Genomic DNA, 19,540 nt, shown 5'->3' with positions numbered 1-19,540 from the left:
TGTATTTTTTGGACAATGAACCTGTATTAAAAACAATTTCTGTACAGTTAAATATCGTTGTGCTCTGTCATAGAATAAGGGTCCACTCCTTACCACAGTCATTTATTCTATACACGCTAACGCACTCACAAGATGTTTTAGCTGATGTCTGACGATAGAGAAAAGGAGTGGAGTATCAAATCCTGAGGGATGTCGTGACACATTCAGTCGTTGTGGCTCAATAGATCGTCAAGATCCCTATCTCGTGGGAGGGCCCTTGCTCATAATGCTCCAACGTCCTCAATTGAGGAGGGATCCAGCGGCCTTGTTAGCTAAAGTACGGTTTGACATCCACGAACACAAGCAGAGGAAACTCTCTGAAATGTAAGCCCAGGACGGATTACCATGAAGAGCAACAAACCAGGGGGTACAATATCGTTGAAGTACCGCTGTGCTGAAAGGGTGCCGCAGCTGACAACGAAAGGGGTCTTGCTATGACATGAAATGGCAGACCCAGACCACCACACCAGGCTGTCGGACCACATGGTGGGCGACCGTCTGGTTGACATCCTACCACTTTCTGGAGCGTCTCCGAACACATCTTCGGCCTGGAATCTCATTGACTGGAGTCCCGCTTCGAATTAAGCGCCGAAGACCAGTGAAAACACCTCTGGAGACGTTCCAGAGGGCAGTGGGATACCAACCTGAATCTACCGATTTCCGGCCCATTCGGATAATTACCTCGTGGAGCGTTTTTCTGTCTTATTGTAAAAAATACGAGAGGTGTTTGAAAAGTCCGTACAAAGTCAGAGAGATGGCACCACCGGCGCATATCGAGGTCATATTTAGTTAGTAGCATCTTTGGAAAAAACGCACACCAAGTTTCAGGTGCGTGAGATTGTTAGTGCTGTGGGCATCTTGAATGAACGGGTACATAATATTTTGCATAAACATTTGGACATGAGAAAGTTGCCCGCAAGTTGGGTTCCGCGATTTCTCACGCTTGACCAAAAACGGAATCGTGTGAAGTGTTGCAAGGATGGTCTGCAGCTGTTCAGGAAGAATCCGCAGAACTTTAAGCGTCGTTTCGTCATTGTGGATGAAACGTGGATACAGTGTTACACTCCTGAGACCAAACAACAATCTAAACAATGGGTTACCGAGGGAGAATATGCTCCAAAAAGAGGCGAATATCATTCCTTCGGCCGGAAAGGTTACGGCGACTGTCTTTTGGGATTCGCAAGTAATAATCCTCATCGACTATTTGGAGAAGGGTAAAACTATTACAGGTGCACATTATTCATTGTTATTGGACAGTTGAAAACCGAGCTGCAAGAAAAACGCCGGCGATTGGACCGCAAAATGTCCTTTTCCATTACGACAATGCACCAGCACACACCTCAGCAGTTGTGGACGCAAAAGTAATGGACACAGGATGGCAACTCGTTTCACATCCCCCCTATTCTCCAGACTTGACTCCTTCGGACTACCATTTCTTCCCCAATTTGAAGAAATGGTTGGTGGGACAAAGATTTTGTTCAAACGAGAAGGAGATTGCAGCAACTAACAGCTATTTTGTAGACTTGGATAATGCCTATTATTCGGAAGGGATCAACAAATTAGAACAGCGTTGGACGAAGTGTATAAGTTTAAAAGGAGACTATGGTGAAAAATAAAAAAGGTTTACCCCAAACACGTAAGTAGTTTTTATTTTTGCACGGATTTTTCAAATGTCCCTCGTAATGCTCCTATCACCATTTCCTAACCCAGGAAGAGGAAAGACGGTGGGTTTAAGGTCAGTTTGTAATTTCCGAGCGGTGAGGAGCAACCACAGAACGACAAATTTCCAGTGAAGGTAGGTTGATGACGTGGGTAGCGCCAAACACTGTCGCAGCACTCCAAGTGAGAAAAACAGGCATATGGTAGCTTACCGAGGCTGAACACGAGCGATCTGACTGCGAACTCCTTCTGAATACAAAAACATGGGCTTTTAAAGAATCGTGGCGGCGCGCTATTTCTCTCCTCCTAGAGTCGACCCACAAATCTACTGGCAGTTAACAAGCTTCGGCCACTATAGCGAGTCGCGCCTCTGGCCAAACACATTTAGATTCTTCCCCTGCTCCTACTCGGTAGGTAGGGATGCTTCTGGATTTTACGTTAACAAACGCCAAGTTTCGTATCAACAGCGTTCAGCTGAAAGTCAAACGTCACTGCCACTCTTATTATGGCCAGCAACAACACTGTTTTACGTCACTTGGCCCTGCCCTCCGTCCTTTTGTGGGTGGGGACTGTTGCAGTAGCAGTCTAACCTGTGTAAACCCACTGACGTTGCCGTTCTTAGGAGCAGGTATCAAGCTTGCTGTCTCTACTAAGACGTGCCGTTTCCTAGCGTCTTCTATTGCGATGCCTTACAAAAGCGGGTAGTCGGTGGATGGAGTTGCCAGTTAATTGTCTGAAGTAATGGAAATGCCGTGTAGCTAGGGCCTCCCGTCTGGTAGACCGTTCACCTGGTGCAAGTCTTTCGAGCTGACGCCATTTCGGCGACTTGCGTGTCGATGGGGTGAAATGGTGATGATAAGGATAACACAACACCCAGTCCCTGAGCGGAGAAAATCTCCGACCCACCCGGGAATCGAACCCGGGCCGTTAGGTATGACCACTCAGCTACCAGGGGCGGACATTCTCAGAAGTGAAACTTCTCTTCTAGAACAGCCGCCCAGAGCGTCGGCAATTTGCAGGGCAAGAGTGTTACTATTTAGCTCCGGTAACCTAAACGCTACCGCTTTTGCCTGCTGTCTGCATTGTGTCCCTGATTTCCTGTCTTGGAGTGTCCTCGAGGCCTCCCAACAGCCTTAAACATGACAACGTACAAGTCATTAAATCGTCAATATACGGCACTATTCGAAGCTTTGTTGTTCCTGTGTGTTCGCTGGTGGCATCTTCAGGTCACCTAAGCGGAACCTGTGAGAATGCAGCGAGCACCACCTACCTGGTAAAGACGAGGCACAGCAGCGTCGCCGACAGGATCATCAGCTGCTGCGACAGCGCAGACTGCGACTTCTGCATCGCCCGGTGCAGGTCGTTCTGTCAAAACGGATACACAAGTCAGCAGATTCCAGAAATCGCCACTACTGGGTGTTAATATGACGCGTGGTGTTGAACCTGTACACGTTGTTATTTCATAAATGATGCAGGGGTTAGTAACACAGAGGATAATATGGTACAAGATTAGTGAAATATGTGGCACAATATTATTGGAAATATGCTGTAGTTTAACTCCTGAGGAGGAAATCAACGTTTTCTTTCACCCATATGGTTTTTAAGTATGCGAGCTAGACACGAAGGTCACATTAGTAAAAAGCTAACGGAAATCCACAGTGCTCTGGTGCTCTAGCTGACACTCGCGTCTATGTAACAGTGGACCGCACTTTTCTTGCAGGTGTAACTGTTCCCGTGGCATTAGTGAGAGCAGAAACCGTTATCCCTGCGGAAAGACTGAAAATGCACTACTGGCCACTAAAATAGCTACACCACGAAGCTGACGTGCTACAGACGCGAAATTTAACCGACAGGAAGAACATGCTATGATATGATAATGATTAGCTTTTCAGAGCATTCACACAAGGTTGGCGCCGGTGGCGACACCTACAACGTGCTGACATGAGGAAAGTTTCCAATCCATTTCTCATATACGAACAGCAGTTGACCGGCGTTACCTGGTGAAACGTTGTTGTGATGCCTCGTGTAAGGAGGAGAAATGCGTACCATCACGTTTCCGAATTTGATAAAGGTCGGACTGTAACCTACCGCGATTGCGGTTTATCGTATCGCAACACCGCTTCTCGCGTTGGATCGGTGGGTTCAGCAGTGTAATACGGAAGGCCGTGCTGGATCCCAACGGCCTCGTATCACTAGCAGTAGAGATGACAGGCATCTTATCCGCATGGCTGTAACGGATCGTGCAGCCACGTCTCGACCCATGAGTCAACAGATGGGGACGTTTGCAAGACAACAACCATCTGCACGAACAGTTTGACGACGTTTGCAGCAGCGTGGACTATCAGCTCGGAGACCATGGCTGCGGTTACCCTTGACGCTGCATCACAGACAGGAGCGCCTGCGATGGTGTACTGAACGACGAACCTGGGTGCACGAATGAAAAAACGTCATTTTTTTTTTTGGATGAATCCAGGTTCTGTTTACAGCATCATGATGGTCGCATCCGTGTTTGGCGACATCGCGGTGAACGCACATTGGAATCGTGTATTCGTCATCGCCATACTGGCGTAACACCCGGCGTGATGGTATGGGGTGCCATTGGTTACACGTCTCGGTCACGTCTTGTTCGCACTGACGGCACTTTGAACAGTGGACGTTACATTTCAGATGAGTTACGACCCGTGGCTCTAACCTTCATTCGATCCCTACGAAACCCTACATTTCAGCATGGAAACGCGCGACCGCATGTTGCAGGTCCTGTGCGGGCCTTTCTGGATACGGAAAATGTTCAATCGCTGCCCTAGCCATCACATTCTCCAGATCTCTCACTAAATGAAAATGTCTGGTCAATGGCGGCCGAGCAACTGGCTCGTCACAACACGCCAGTCCCTACTCTTGATGAACTGTGGTATCGTGTCGAAGCTGCATGGGCAGCTGTACCTGTACACGCCATCCAAGCTCTGTTTGACTCAATGCCTGGGCGTAACAAGGCCGTTATTACGACCAGAGGTGGTTGTTCTGGGTACTGATTTCTCAGGATCTATGCACCCAAATTGCGTGAAAATGTAATCACATGTCAGTTCTAGTATATATATTTGTCCAATGAATACCCGTTTATCATCTGCATTTCTTGTTGGTGTAGCAATTTTAATGGCCAGTAGTGTATTAACAAAACTATAATGAGAAAATCTCTTGACAGGTTATGTTCGTGAAAGTCGTGAAGCGAAGACACTGCGACCAAAGGGACTCTACCAGTGTAATTATTCCGACCTAAGACAAATGTTTTAAACAGGTGAAGGATTCTCTGTGCGATGAGTCCATCACTCTTTGCCAGCTGATCAGAAACAGAAACAGGTGAACACAGCAGCATTGGTAAAACCATTGTGTTACTTTGGAGGTGAAATATTTTCGCATCAGACTGACTCTACTTATGAAGTAGATTAGAATTGAAATCTAATTTGAAACTACAGTTCATTGAGTGGAGAAGTCCAGGTGTCCAAAAACGAAACGGGTTTGACAAGCTCAGTCAAAATTCACGTATGCTTTTGAAAAATGTAGGAAAAATCATAAAAATTACAGTTACCACGGTAACAAAACAAGGCGGCGCTGACTCGAGTCTTGCATATCCGTTTTTCATAACACGCATGTTAGATCACAAGATTTCAATTACTCTCAAAACTGAAACAGTGTATGGGCTGTTTCCTTTCACAAAAGAGTTTTTGGTGATACTATGCTAATCAATGCAAAGATGAACAGATATAGTATCTTGGATCGATTAGGAAAGCTTCCAACAGGTAGAAGGACTTTCGTTGAGAAGGAGCGAGACCAGCAATGCTACGCATTTACTGAATATGTACCTTTATATCCCAAACTCGTTCCCCCTCTCGCTGTCCATCGTCCCTTCCTCCCTCTCTATGTCCATTTCCAATTCCCCACTCCCCCTCCGACTCTCTACCCATCTCCTCAATCTGCCCTGATCCTTTCTCTCTGACCTTGAGCCTTGCTTATTGTTATTGCAAAAGAAACCTTCATCTGGATTTGAAGTCGCTTAAAGTCAATGGATCAACGGTTGGGATCATTGGTATACGGGATATGAGAGACTTCTCTCCAGCTGGCTGAGCTGTGGGGACAGTATTTCGTATACTGTTCATCTGATAATGGGTAAGGTTAAAAATTTTTCGACGATTCAAATTCCATACCAGTACTATAATCATAAGCCGATAACCCAACTCTCCTTTTTCCTGTAAAACTGGCGGCGAGGAAAAAAACAAAATAGCACATTGTTGTGTATATAACTTTTGTTTAAAATTATGTGTGTATTTGTAACGAAGAAGAATATGTGTGCGAGAAACAAGTTGTCTAATGGTTTACATGTCCAGGTATTGCAGTTAAAACTGACTGAAAGAAAGAAGGAAAGAAAACGGAACCGCTCATTTTGACAGAACAGTACAGCACAGCATTCGCATATCGCAGCCGGGTTTAACTACAAAACTTTCTTTAAAAAAATCTAGCGTTTGTGTATTGTGTAAAAATCTGGTCCTGGACGTTACTCGTTCAATCCCGAACAGGAGAGGGGAATTTTGCTCTCTCCACTCACTCTAAGGCGGTCCCAGGTCCGGTAAGGCTGCTCTCAACGAAGCACCGGTACTAGAGTTTGGTGGTAAAAGGCTGCTGGAACGAGGGACTCGTCACCCTCCCCCTGCTAGTGCCGTGGCGAAGAATGGCTGCACTCTGCCTGCTGTCAGATCAACAGCACGGTGCAGGCTTGTACCACAAACTTTACCTTTTTTCATCAGCACTAGCTCTAGCCTCCCTATTCTGTCCCGTGTCGAGCACTACCATCCCTTTCCATATTTTCCTGTTCTTTACGCTTTCATGCGATACATTCTGGTCCCCTTTTCATTTTGTTCCCCTACCACGGCCGTCCCCGAACCTAATCTCCACTTCACATTACAATCCACTTACTTACATGACGTCTATGTTTACATCCACACTCTGAAACTTCTCAAAACGTTTAATCTTCTTCTCTCTTCGCCTCTCTTATCTGAGCACAAGTCCTCCCAATTTATTTTCAATATCTTCCTTCTTTCTATGTAATAGTTTCTTTTTGTTCAAAATGATAAAGGATATTAACTGTTAAAATATTTCAGTAACATCAGTGAGAATCACGTGTCAATGCTCTGCTCTTTTAATAACGTTTTATCATTTCATGTATTTTAACACCATTAGGATGAAGAGCAGAATGTTTGTACTGTGGACAGTACACCCTTTGATCTTATGAGCTCAACAGAGAAAATAACGATTAACGAAATATAAATAAGTATTTAAGTATAAGAAGATAAACAGTTGATTCAAAAGAACCAGTTGATTTCAAGGAATAGAAGGAGACCTAAAACAAGCTGGGATTAGAAGGGAAATGATAAATATGAGAGACAAATTCAGAAACAAATTTATCAATACGAAATTTTAAGTAGAAGAAAGAAAGAAAACAGGCAAAATACGGTCAGAGGAAAGGAAATAGGAATACAGCCAAAGAATGAAGAGATTTTCGGAAGAGAAAAAGAAAAAGGAAACAAGAAAAACTGAATAATCATGTTACATTCAAATTAATCATTGTCCTCGCAAAAATCTGCGAAAACTAGAATAATAGTTTATTATATTTGCAGTAACAACATTTGATGTTATGGTAGATCTTCTCTGAAATTAAAATGTGATTTTTTTAAAAAAAGTGATTAATTTTTAACGAATTTGCCTGCCGGTGTCATCAACAATAGAGTGGTTTACTTTTTCTGTATAAAGATAAGGTGGTATCAGAAAGAGAGATACTTACGAACATATTCTCGAGGGAGTGCTTGGCCAGCCAGCAGTTGAGGAATACCGGGATGAACAGGTTGCGCAGTGGCGGCCACAGGAGCTGAAATACAAAAGAGACATGAATTCACAGCAAATAAGGCTTTCTCTTCTGTCGGTGAGAGCATATCATCACACTATAATTAAAAGAAATCATAATCGCCTGAAATGTACACTCACCACAGAACCAAGTTAATGTCTGACGGGAACGGGTATCATTAAATCGTCTAATACAGGTTCCATTGCGATGAGAGAAAATAGGGAACATCGCACAGATCAGGCAAACTTGTGAGCAACTGAAGCGCAGGTAGCTGCTCCTTTGGAGAGCGAGCGCTTCCGTTACCAAGCGAATGCAACAGTGCCAATTTCAGAGAACTGGAATGTCGTCAAACGTCATACATCCGTCGTGGTGTAGCGTGAGCTATGGACTGCGAGCTATACGTCACGAGAACAAAGCAGCTGTCTGTGAAGAGACAGGGATCGCGCAACCTGCTACGTCCAACCTACAAATATTGTGGCATCGAAAAGAGTCAACTGCGATGTCTGGGTTCCACTCGTCTCAGTATCGGCATGAGCGAGTGTCGTTGCCGGTGCTTTCTGAGGCGTGTGAAAAATCACTTTTTTCCTAATCTTTTGAGTGCTTTGATGTGCCCAAACCGTGACATTCCATTCCGTACCAACCTCTAGCCCTCGCATCCTACGTCCTCAAATATGTGTTGGATGTCCCTCTGCAGGGCCCTCTAGTACCCCGGAAACTGTTCGCAGATATCTTAACATATGTCCTGCAGCTTCTTCCTGTTAGTGGTTCCAACATATTTCTTTCTTCCCCGAATGCCGGCCGCTGTGGCCGAGCGATTCTAGGCGCTTCAGTCCGGAACCGCGCTACTGATATGGTCGCAGGTTCGAATCCTGCCTCGGGCATGGATGTGTGTGATGTCCTTAGGTTAGTTAGGTTTAAGTATTTCTAAGTCTAGAGGACTGTTGACCTCAGATGTCAAGTCCCATAGTGCTTAGAGCCCTTTGAACCATTTCGAACCTTGTCCATCTCTCTGTGCATCTGCTAAGATCAATTTTTTCTCACGAAAGGTAGAGGTATCAATTTGAAACTGATGCCAAATACTAAGGTATACGTTCCCTTCGCGGTGTAGAAAGTTTTAACTTCTAAATCAATGGCGAGTGAGCCGGCCACGACACATCTCCTCCACGTCCAGTCCAACGACTTGGGAATTGTCTCTGCAACTCATTTCTAGCCATCAGCGAAAAATGTGCCGGACACCGATCGTGTTGATACCACATTCTGTTCCTTGTTCCTAAAGGATTTCTTCCAAAAACAGACAATAATATTTCTTGCAGGAATGTGGTGTACTTCCTACTATAAAGATTTTCTTCGATGAAACAGGGGCCTATAATTCTGTCCTCCAGAATCCCACACCGTACATCCATAGACCACGGCTTTTGGTGTGCAACGTGCTGCAGCCAACATGGATTTTTGAATCTTCGCCGATTCTGCGGAGAACTTCCTAGTTCACCTAATTTTCTGCATCATCTTGCACCACCACATCTCAAACGCTTCGGTTCTCTACTGTGTTCTAAATGCTGATTCTCAGAAATATTTTCCTCATATTAAGACCAATGTTAGATACTGGTAGAATTCTTATGGCCAAGAATGACCCTTCCGTCTTTGCTAGTCTCCTTTTTATATTTCCCTTTGTGTGCAATATATTACATTGCTTCCAAGGTAGCAGAATGCCTTAACACGTTCGGTCCCGCCGCCCCGCGAGGGGCGGTAGCTCCGATAACAAGCGGCCGACGCCCCGCGTAGCGTGTCTATCGGCGCCGTCTAGTCTGCGTTTCGTTTATTGAACGGGTCGAATTTGCCTCAGTCCGTGCCCGGGCATTCTGTAGTGAAAGTCGGTTGCGATTTGGCTGTCGACTTATCTTTACACCATTTCGTGGTGAAACTTGGGCGGGCAAGTGCATTTGTTTTCAAATTATCGTTCTTTATCTATAAAAAAATAATTTTCAGAGTAATTACACACGAATTTTATTTTTGTAGATATGTCTAAAAACTCAATTTAGTTCATACTTATTACAAATTTACTTTCAACAGCAAATAATTTCCTCTTACGTTCACGCCCTATTTGAGACGTGTCTATAAAAATTAGGTTTATGTGTAATTACGCTGAAAACAGTTATTTTATAGATAAAGATTCCGGAAGAGTCCCACATTCGGATCTCCGGGAGGGGACTGCCAAGGGGGAGGTGACCACGAGAAAAATATTGAATCATCAACTACGAGTCAGGGTGCTGAATGAAACTTCCTGGCAAATTAAAACTGTGTGCCGGACCGAGACTCGAACTCAGGACCTTTGCCTTTCGCGGGCAAGTGCTCTACCAACCGAGCTACCCAAGCACGATTCACGCCCCGTCCTCACAGCTTTAATTCCGCCAGTACCTTGCCTCCTACCTTCCAAAGCTTGCCCGCGAAAGGCAAAGGTCCTGAGTTCGAGTCTCGGTCCGGCACACAGTTTTTATCTGCCAGGAAGATTCATATCAGCGCACACTCCGCTGTAGAGTGAAAATTTCATTCTGGGGTGTGGAATGTCAGTAGCTTGAATGTGGTAGAGAAGCAAGAAAATCTGAAAAGGTTCAGTCTAGATATCGTAGGGGTCAGTGATGTCAAATGGAAAGAAAACAAGGATTTCTGGTCAGATGAGTATTGAGTAATATCAACACCAGCAGAAAATTGTATGACGGGAGTATGATTCGTTATGAATAGAAAGGTAGGGCAAAGACTGTGTTACAGTGAACAGTTCAGTGATAGGGTTGTTCTTATTAAGAATCGATAGCAAACCAACACCGACAGCGATAGTTCACGTATACTTGCCGACATCGCAAGCTGATGATGAAGAGATAGAGAAGGTATATGAGCCTACTGAAAGGGTAGTACAGTGCTCAAAGGGAGTTAAAAATCTCTACTAGACACGGGGGACTGAAATGCAGTTGTAGGGGAAGGAGTGGAAGAAAAGGTTACAAGAGAATATGGGCTTGGGACAACTGAGTTCTGTAATAAACTTGAGCTAGTAATAGCGAATACTCTGTTCGAGAATCACAAGAGGACGCGGTATACTCGGAAAAGCCCGGGTGATAAGGGAAGATTTCAGTTAGATTACTTCATGGTCAGACAGAGATTTCGGAATCAGATACTGGATGGTAAGGCGTACCCAGGAGCAGATATAGACTCATCTCACAACGTAATAGTGATGACGAGTAGGTTGAAGTTCAAGAGATTAGTCAGGAAAAATCAATACGCAAAGAAGTGGGATACAGAAGTACTAAGGAATGACGAGATACTCTTGAAGTTCTCTAAGACTATAGATACAGCAATAAGGAATAATAAGGAATAACTTTGTAGGCAGTACAGTTGAAGAGGACTTGACATCTCTAAAAAGGGACCTCACGGAAGTTGGAAGAAATACATAGGTACAAAGAAGTTAAGTACGAAGGAACCATGGATGACAGAAGAAATACTTCAATTGACCAATGAAAGAAGGAACTACGAGAATGTTTAGAGAAATTCAGGAATGCAGAAAGACAAGTCGTTGAAGAATGAAATATATAGGAAGTGCAGGGATGCTGAGACGAAATGGCTGCATGAGAAATGTGAAGAAATCGTAAAAGAAATGATTGCCCGAAGGACTGACTCAGTATATAGGAAAGTCAAAACAGCCTTCGCTGAAAATAAAAGCAAGTGTGTATCATAAAGAGTGTAACGGGACTTCCACTGTTAAATGCAGAGGAGAGGGGGTTAGATGGAAAAAGTACATTGAAGGCCTCAATGAGGGGGAAAATGTGTCTGATGTGATAGAAGAAGAAACAGGAGTCGATGTAGAAGAGATAGAGGATCCAAGTTAGAATCAGAATTTAATAAATCTTTTTGGTGACTTAAGATCAAATAAGGCATTCTATCAGAATTTCTAAAATCATTGTGAGAGGTGGTATCAAAATGACTCTTCACGTTGTTGTGTAAAATGTATTAGTCTGGTGACATACCATCTGACTTTCGGAAAAAGTAACATCCCCACAATTCCGAAGACAGCAAGAGCTGACAAGTGCGAGAATTATCGTACAATCGGCTTAACAGCTCATGCATCCAAATTGCTAACAAGGATAATATACAGAAGAATCGTAAAGAAAATTGAGGATGTGCTAAATGACGATCAGTTTGCTTTTAGGAAAGGTAAAGGCACCCGAGAAGCAATCCTGATGTAGCGGTTGATAATGGAAACAAGGCTAAAGAAAAACCAAGATACGTTCATTGGATCTGTCGATCCGAAAAAAGCGTTCAACAACGTAAAATGGTGCAAGATGTTCGAAATTCTGAGAAAAACAGAGATAAGCTGTAGGGAGAGGCGGGTAATATACAATATGTACAAGAGCCAAGAAGGAATAATAACAGTGGACGACAAAGAACGAAGCGCTCGGATTAAAAAGGGTGTAAGACGGGGATGTAGTCTGTCCCTCTTCTTGTTCAATCTGTACATCGAATAAGCAATGACGGAAATAAAAGAAATGTTCAGGACTGGAATTAAAATTCAAGGTTTCAACGTTTCGTTGATGACATTGCAATCCTGAGTGAAAGTGAAGAAGAATTGCATGATATGCTGAATGGAATGAACAGTCTAATGAGTACAGAAAATTGACTGAAAGTAAATCGAAGAAAGACGAAGGTAATGAAAAGTAGCAGAAATGAGAACAGCGAGAAAATTAACATCAGGACTGATGATCACGAAATTGATGAAGTTAAGGAATTCTGCTACCTAGGCAGCAAAATAACCAATGACGGACGGAGCAAAGAGGACATCAAAAGCAGACTAGGATTGGCAAAAGGGGCATTCCTGGCCAAGAGAAGTCTACTAGTATCAAACAGGCCTCAGTTTCAGGAAGAAACTTCTGAGAATTTAAGTCTGGAGCACAGCATTGTATAACAGCGAAACATGGACTGTGGGAAAACCGGAAGAGAAGATAATCGAAGCATTTGAGATGTGTTGCAACAGGGGAATGCTGAAAATTAGGTTGATTGATTAGGTAAGGAATGAGGAGGTTCTGCGGAGAATCGGAGAGGAAAGGAATATGTGGAAAACACTGACAAGGAGAAGGGACAGGATGATAGGACACGTGTTAAGACATCAGGGAATGGCTTCCGTAGTACTAGAGGGAGATGTACATGACAAAAACAGTAGAGGAAGACAGAGATTGGGGCACATCCAGTAAATAATTGAGGACGTAGGTTACAAGTGCTACTCTGAGGTGAAGAGGTTTGCGCAGGAGAGGAAGTCGTGACGGGCCGCATGAAACCAGTCAGAAGACTGATAACTCCCCCCTCCCAAAGAAAGATAAAGAACTATAAATTGAAAACAAATGCACTTGCCTGCTCAAGTTTCACCACAAAAAGGTAGGAAGATAAACCGACAGCTAAATCGCAATCGACGTTCACTGCAGAATGCCCGGGCACGGACTGAGGCAATTCCGATCCGCACAGTAAACGAAGCACAGACTAGACGGGGCCGATAACCAGAAAACGCTAGGCGTGGCGTCGGCCACCTGCCGACTGGAAAACTCAGACATTGGTGCCCACACTGAAGCCTGGGAAAGGCCTTGATCAAGCCACATCGTATCGCCCGACTGCACTGTCATCCTGCCTGTGTAAGACATTCGAACGTCTCCTCAAGTTCCGCCTAGAATAGTAATTGTAACATGAGAACTTGCTCCCGCGGACGCAACACGGCTGCCGTACGGGCAGAAGTACTTACGGTAATGTTACCTCACTTGCGATGGGCACTGAAAACTCGTTCTACACTAACGAGTATTTTAACAGCCTTATTTCTTGACTTTTTGAGGGCGTACGACAATGTCCTGATACCTGAACTTATCAACAAATTGCAACTTCTGAATCTCCCGGTGGTGATTCTACGGCTTGGTTGCTGTACCGTATATATAGCTGCGATCAGAACAGTGTGCTGCATGGGCCCCGCTAATGTCTCGTGGCCTTCCGCATGGCGCGGCATTGAGTCCGTTACTACACTCATGGAAATTGAAATAAGAACACCGTGAATTCATTGTCCAAGGAAGGGGAAACTTTATTGACACATTCCTGGGGTCAGATACATCACATGATCACACTGACAGAACCACAGGCACATAGACACAGGCAACAGAGCATGCACAATGTCGGCACTAGTACAGTGTATATCCACCTTTCGCAGCAATGCAGGCTGCTATTCTCCCATGGAGACGATTGTAGAGATGCTGGATGTAGTCCTGTGGAACGGCTTGCCATGCCATTTCCACCTGGCGCCTCAGTTGGACCAGCGTTCGTGCTGGACGTGCAGACCGCGTGAGACGACGCTTCATCCAGTCCCAAGCATGCTCAATGGGGGACAGATCCGGAGATCTTGCTGGCCAGGGTAGTTGACTTACACCTTCTAGAGCACGTTGGGTGGCACGGGATACATGCGGACGTGCATTGTCCTGTTGGAACAGCAAGTTCCCTTGCCGGTCTAGGAATGGTAGAACGATGGGTTCGATGACGGTTTGGATGTACCGTGCACTATTCAGTGTCTCCTCGACGATCACCAGTGGTGTACGGCCAGTGTAGGAGATCGCTCCCCACACCATGATGCCGGGTGTTGGCCCTGTGTGCCTCGGTCGTATGCAGTCCTGATTGTGGCGCTCACCTGCACGGCGCCAAACACGCATACGACCATCATTGGCACCAAGGCAGAAGCGACTCTCATCGCTGAAGACGACACGTCTCCATTCGTCCCTCCATTCACGCCTGTCGCGACACCACTGGAGGCGGGCTGCACGATGTTGGGGCGTGAGCGGAAGACGGCCTAACGGTGCGCGGGACCGTAGCCCAGCTTCATGGAGACGGTTGCGAATGGTCCTCGCCGATACCCAGGAGCAACAGTGTCCCTAATTTGCTGGGAAGTGGCGGTGCGGTCCCCTACGGCACTGCGTAGGATCCTACGGTCTTGGCGTGCATCCGTGCGTCGCTGCGGTCCGGTCCCAGGTCGACGGGCACGTGCACCTTCCGCCGACCACTGGCGACTACATCGATGTACTGTGGAGACCTCACGCCCCACGTGTTGAGCAATTCGGCGGTACGTCCACCCGGCCTCCCGCATGCCCACTATACGCCCTCGCTCAAAGTCCGTCAACTGCACATACGGTTCACGTCCACGCTGTCGCGGCATGCTACCAGTGTTGAAGACTGCGATGGAGCTCCGTATGCCACGGCAAACTGGCTGACACTGACGGCGGCGGTGCACAAATGCTGCGCAGCTAGCGCCATTCGACGGCCAACACCGCGGTTCCTAGTGTGTCCGCTGTGCCGTGCGTGTGATCATTGCTTTTACAGCCCTCTCGCAGTGTCCGGAGCAAGTATGGTGGGTCTGACACACCGGTGTCAATGTGTTCTTTTTTCCATTTCCAGGAGTGTATATGCCCTACATGTTCTAGACCTAGGACTTCAGAATGCGGCCGACTTCTGTCTATGCACTCACTCGTCGCGCTTTTGGGTACACGCCTCTGGCCTACCAACGCTTGTGAAATGTTGGTGCATGGCAGTTAACAATGGGCTCACTTTGTCACCAGACAAATCAGTAGTGATATTCACGAGGAAACGGCGTAATACTTTCTCGTCTCAACTTCATCTTGGCTGGTACACATTTACTGTTCGGATACATTTTAAGTTCCTTGGCGTCTACTTCGACAGTAATCCCACGTGGTCGCGACATCTGGCGCACCTCATCAACAAAGTGGCTAAAACTGTGAAGATCTTGCGTATGCTTGCCCTAGTATGGTGGTAAGCGGAATCCATTATGCATTTGACCCTGCACAAGATTTTGATCCGTTCTGTCTTAGATTAAGGTAGCACTGTCTACGGCATTGCAAAGCAATCAACTTTGCGCAAGCTCGATGTCATCCATCACCGAGTGATTCGTCTTGTCCTTGCGGCCATGAAATCAACGCCCACCACCGGCCGCTGTGGCCTAGCGGTTCTAAGCGCTTCAGTCCGGAACCGCGCTGGTGCTGCTTTCACAAGTTTGAATCCTGCCTCGGGCATGGATGTGTGTGTTGTCCTTAGGTTAGTCAGGTTCAAGTGCTCGTAAGTCTAGGGGACTGATCATCTCAGATGTTAAGTCACATAGTGCTTACAGCCATTTGAACCATCAACGACCACCAACGCCCTGCTAGAGGAAGCATCCGCCATGCCGTTGTCTATAAGACGGCAGATGTCTGATATTTTTCCTTTCAGTCGACCTTCGATATCTGATTGACCTCTCTTAAGGCAGTGGTGCAGTGGTTCGATTCTGGAGACTCACACAGGCTCCTTGTGGATGACGACTGCCCAGAACTCCTTTGCTAATTCGCAGGTACCACAAATGGTGCCGTCTCTTTCCACTCATTCCACAACACACAAAACTCCCCTGCTTTCGTTTTTAGTTTAGTCTATTCTTCACTCCAGCCCCAGTGGCATACCTGCCGTCCGATTTCCGAATGGAGACCAACATAATTCGCGACCTGTAACATTTTTTCAGCATACACTGGCCGCAGTGCGCTCCGATCTATGCAGATGGTTCTAAGTCTGAGGCGGGAGTGGTATACGCCTTCTTTTGCGCTTCTAGTGGTGTCTACCAAATGTTTGCGCTTGCACCTGAATCTTCTATGTACACAGCGGAGCTACTGGCCATCAGGGGAGCTATTCCTTATGGTATCTGGACATTCAAGTTAGTCCTGATACTTACGGACTCTCAAAGTATGCTGCAGGAATTGCAACGTCCAGCGTCTGATAAACAGACCAACAGGTATGTTCTGGACGTCTTGGCCGCCATAAGACAGGCGCAGACATCGGGTATTGCGTTCAGTTACTCTGGATTAAAGGACATCGTGGCATTCTTCGTAATGAAAGTGCTGATCGCCTTGCCAAGAGGAGTATTGCGGAAGGCCAGTTACGCCCGACGCTGATCCCTTATACGGATCCCATATAGACGATACGGAAGGCTGCTTATTACGGATCAGGCTATCAGACAAATTACATCAAATAGCAGTATTGTCAGCCGTTGCTCCTAAAAAACAACCATTCACCGTATTTTTTATGATACCTAGTAGTTATTTTAACTGATTTAATTATTAAAATATGGTTCCTGAGACATTCTGATAAGGTTATTTGTACAACATAATTTCGTGTGTATTAGAAGTAATGAATTGCTAACGGTAAGGCATAGTCAAACTAAAGGAAGCAGATCTTGAATAGAATTTAATTAATACGAGAATGCGTGAGGAAAAAAGAAAGATGAAGTGAAAGTAAATCTGGGAGAGTGTTTAAATCATTACTGTGATACTGGATCGCTGTTTGACACTAATTGGACATCTGAACCCCATCGCCAGCCCACCTATCTCGATGCTAACTAAAAACTTATTAGCCTTTTCTTCAATGCAGCATAGATGTAAAGCAGCCGTGGTTTACTGGATAGTTTGTTCCAGGGTGTATCGTTAAAATGGATGAGATGGTGAAAGATTAGCAGTTATGCAATGGTACTTAGATGCTTGATATTGTCGTGCAGTTACGACATAACAGGTATTCGCAATGTGGTGAGAGATCTTCAGGACTTCAGTGTCTAAGGAACAAATGAAGAACAACGTATGAGAATTCGGTCACATTCATCATAATTGAGCACAAGGAAATTGGAAATTGATGGTAAGTTCTTATGGGACGAAACTGCTGAGGTCATCGGTCCGTAGACTTACACACTACTTAATCTAACTTACCCTAAGGACAACACACACACCCATGTCCGAGGAAGGACTCGAACCTCACGCCTAGACCGCGCGGCTAACCCGCGCGAACACATGGACTAACATGATCATATATCTATGACTTATTATATTGTCAGTTCTTTATCTACGTATTTCACTGAAACACAGTTAAAAAGGATTTTTATCTTAACATTAGATCCCTGAGTCTACATTTTCATTAATTCAGAAAACAAGCAGTGTCGTGTTACAGTGAGATAAGCTGCGCTGGCAAGGTGACTTACCGTCAGCGTGAAGGGTATCGTGTTGACGAGTTCGAGAATGAAGTGGAAGGACAGCAGCTGCTGCCAGATATTTCCCTGAAACAGGGAAATGCAAATTAGGAAGCTCACTTTAGGCTGCTCACTGTTCGTAGAGAGGATTCATACTTTCAAATTACTAGAAATGAACATTTTTTAAAATTTGAGCTTGGAGTGAAAAAGTATCACTACAGCCAACGTACTCAGATTCTTTATAGCGCGAAGAGAGCCAAGTGTTAGCTGTCCGATGGTCAACAGCCGTCATATTTTCTTCCTTTCACAACATATTTTGCCTTACTTACCATCCTCGCCATTGAACACGTCAGTGAATAAGTAATCTGCAAAGAACCTGCCACGAAAACAACTACACTCCGTCAGGTTTTCGAAGGCTTAAAGCAAACGTCTGGTATGGGCAAGAGGAAATAATTTCAGAATTACCGACCCATCGACGACGTCCGCAAGACGTTCGATACAGTTCCCCACAGTCGTTTAATGAACAAAGTAAGAGCGTATGGACTATCAGACCAATTGTGTGATTGGGTTGAAGAGTTCCTAGGTAACAGAACGCAGCATGTCATTATCAATGGAGAGAAGTCTTCCGAAGTAAGAGTGATTTCAGGTGTGCCGCAGGGGAGTGTCGTAGGACCGTTGCTATTCACAATATACATAAATGACCTTGTGGATGACATCGGAAGTTCACTTAGGCTTTTTGCGGATGATGCTGTGGTATATCGAGAGGTTATAACAATGGAAAATTGTACTGAAATGCAGGAGGATCTGCAGCGAATTGATGCATGGTGTAGGGAATGGCAATTGAATCCCAATGTAGAGAAGTGTAATGTGCTGCGAATACATAGAAAGAAAGATCCCTTATCATTTAGCTACAATATAGCAGGTCAGCAACTGGAAGCAGTTAATTCCATAAATTATCTGGAAGTACGCATTAGGAGTGATTTAAAATGGAATGATCATATAAAGTTGATAGTCGGTAAAGCAGATGCCAAACTGAGATTCATTGGAAGAATCCTAAGGAAATGCAATCCGAAAACAAAGGAAGTAGGTTACAGTACGCTTGTGTGCCCACTGCTTGAATACTCCTGAGCAGTGTGGGATCCGTACCAGATAGGGTTGATAGAAGAGATAGAGAAGATCCAACGGAGAGCAGCGCGCTTCGTTACAGGATCATTTAGTAATCGCGAAAGCGTTACGGAGATGATAGATAAACTCCAGTGGAAGACTCTGCAGGAGAGACGCTCAGTAGCTCGGTACGGGCTTTTGTTGAAGTTTCGAGAACATACCTTCACCGAGAAGTCAAGCAGTATATTGCTCCCTCCTACGTATATCTCGAGAAGAGACCATGAGGATAAAATCAGAGAGATTAGAGCCCACACAGAGGCATACCGACAACCCTTCGTTCCACGAACAATATGAGACTGGAATAGAAGGGAGAACCGATAGAGGTACTCAAGGTACCCTCCGCCACACACCGTCAGGTGGCTTGCGGAGTATGGATGTAGATGTAGATATTTTCTGCTGATGTTATTTTGCCTTAGTGTGTCAACATTCGTGTCATAGTGGAGTGGACAAACGATGAAACATCAAGTTTGGCTACAAATGGAAAAAAAAAGAAATGTCACTTGGCTGGAAAGACTGACACAAACGCTGTCCGGAGTGAACTGCTACTGCTTGTAATACAACTCGGTGGGTCGATAGTCAACATACATAAGACATACAACACTGAGCAAATACACTCCTGGAAATTGAAATAAGAACACCGTGAATTCATTGTCCCAGGAAGGGGAAACTTTATTGACACATTCCTGAGGTCAGATACATCACATGATCACACTGACAGAACCACAGGCACATAG

The 19,540-nt window shown here is 45.2% G+C and overlaps 1 protein-coding gene across 1 annotated transcript in view; it reads right to left on the bottom strand.

Moving 5' to 3' along the window:
* Nucleotides 1–19,540, bottom strand: part of LOC126169379 (potassium channel subfamily T member 2) — a 1,084,296-nt gene that overhangs the window by 387,891 nt on the left and 676,865 nt on the right. Inside the window, exons 7-9 of the mRNA XM_049920640.1 lie at nucleotides 17,655–17,729; nucleotides 7,529–7,612; nucleotides 2,969–3,063 (exon numbers count right to left, since the gene is read on the bottom strand). Of these exons, the coding sequence (XP_049776597.1) occupies nucleotides 2,969–3,063; nucleotides 7,529–7,612; nucleotides 17,655–17,729 (254 nt within the window). The remainder of the gene's footprint in view (nucleotides 1–2,968; nucleotides 3,064–7,528; nucleotides 7,613–17,654; nucleotides 17,730–19,540) is intronic.

The sequence above is a fragment of the Schistocerca cancellata genome, chromosome 1, assembly GCF_023864275.1.
Source record: "Schistocerca cancellata isolate TAMUIC-IGC-003103 chromosome 1, iqSchCanc2.1, whole genome shotgun sequence".
NCBI lineage: Eukaryota > Metazoa > Arthropoda > Insecta > Orthoptera > Acrididae > Schistocerca > Schistocerca cancellata.
The sequence above is the reverse complement of the archived record's forward strand: the minus strand, read 5'-3'. Positions and strand labels throughout refer to the sequence as shown.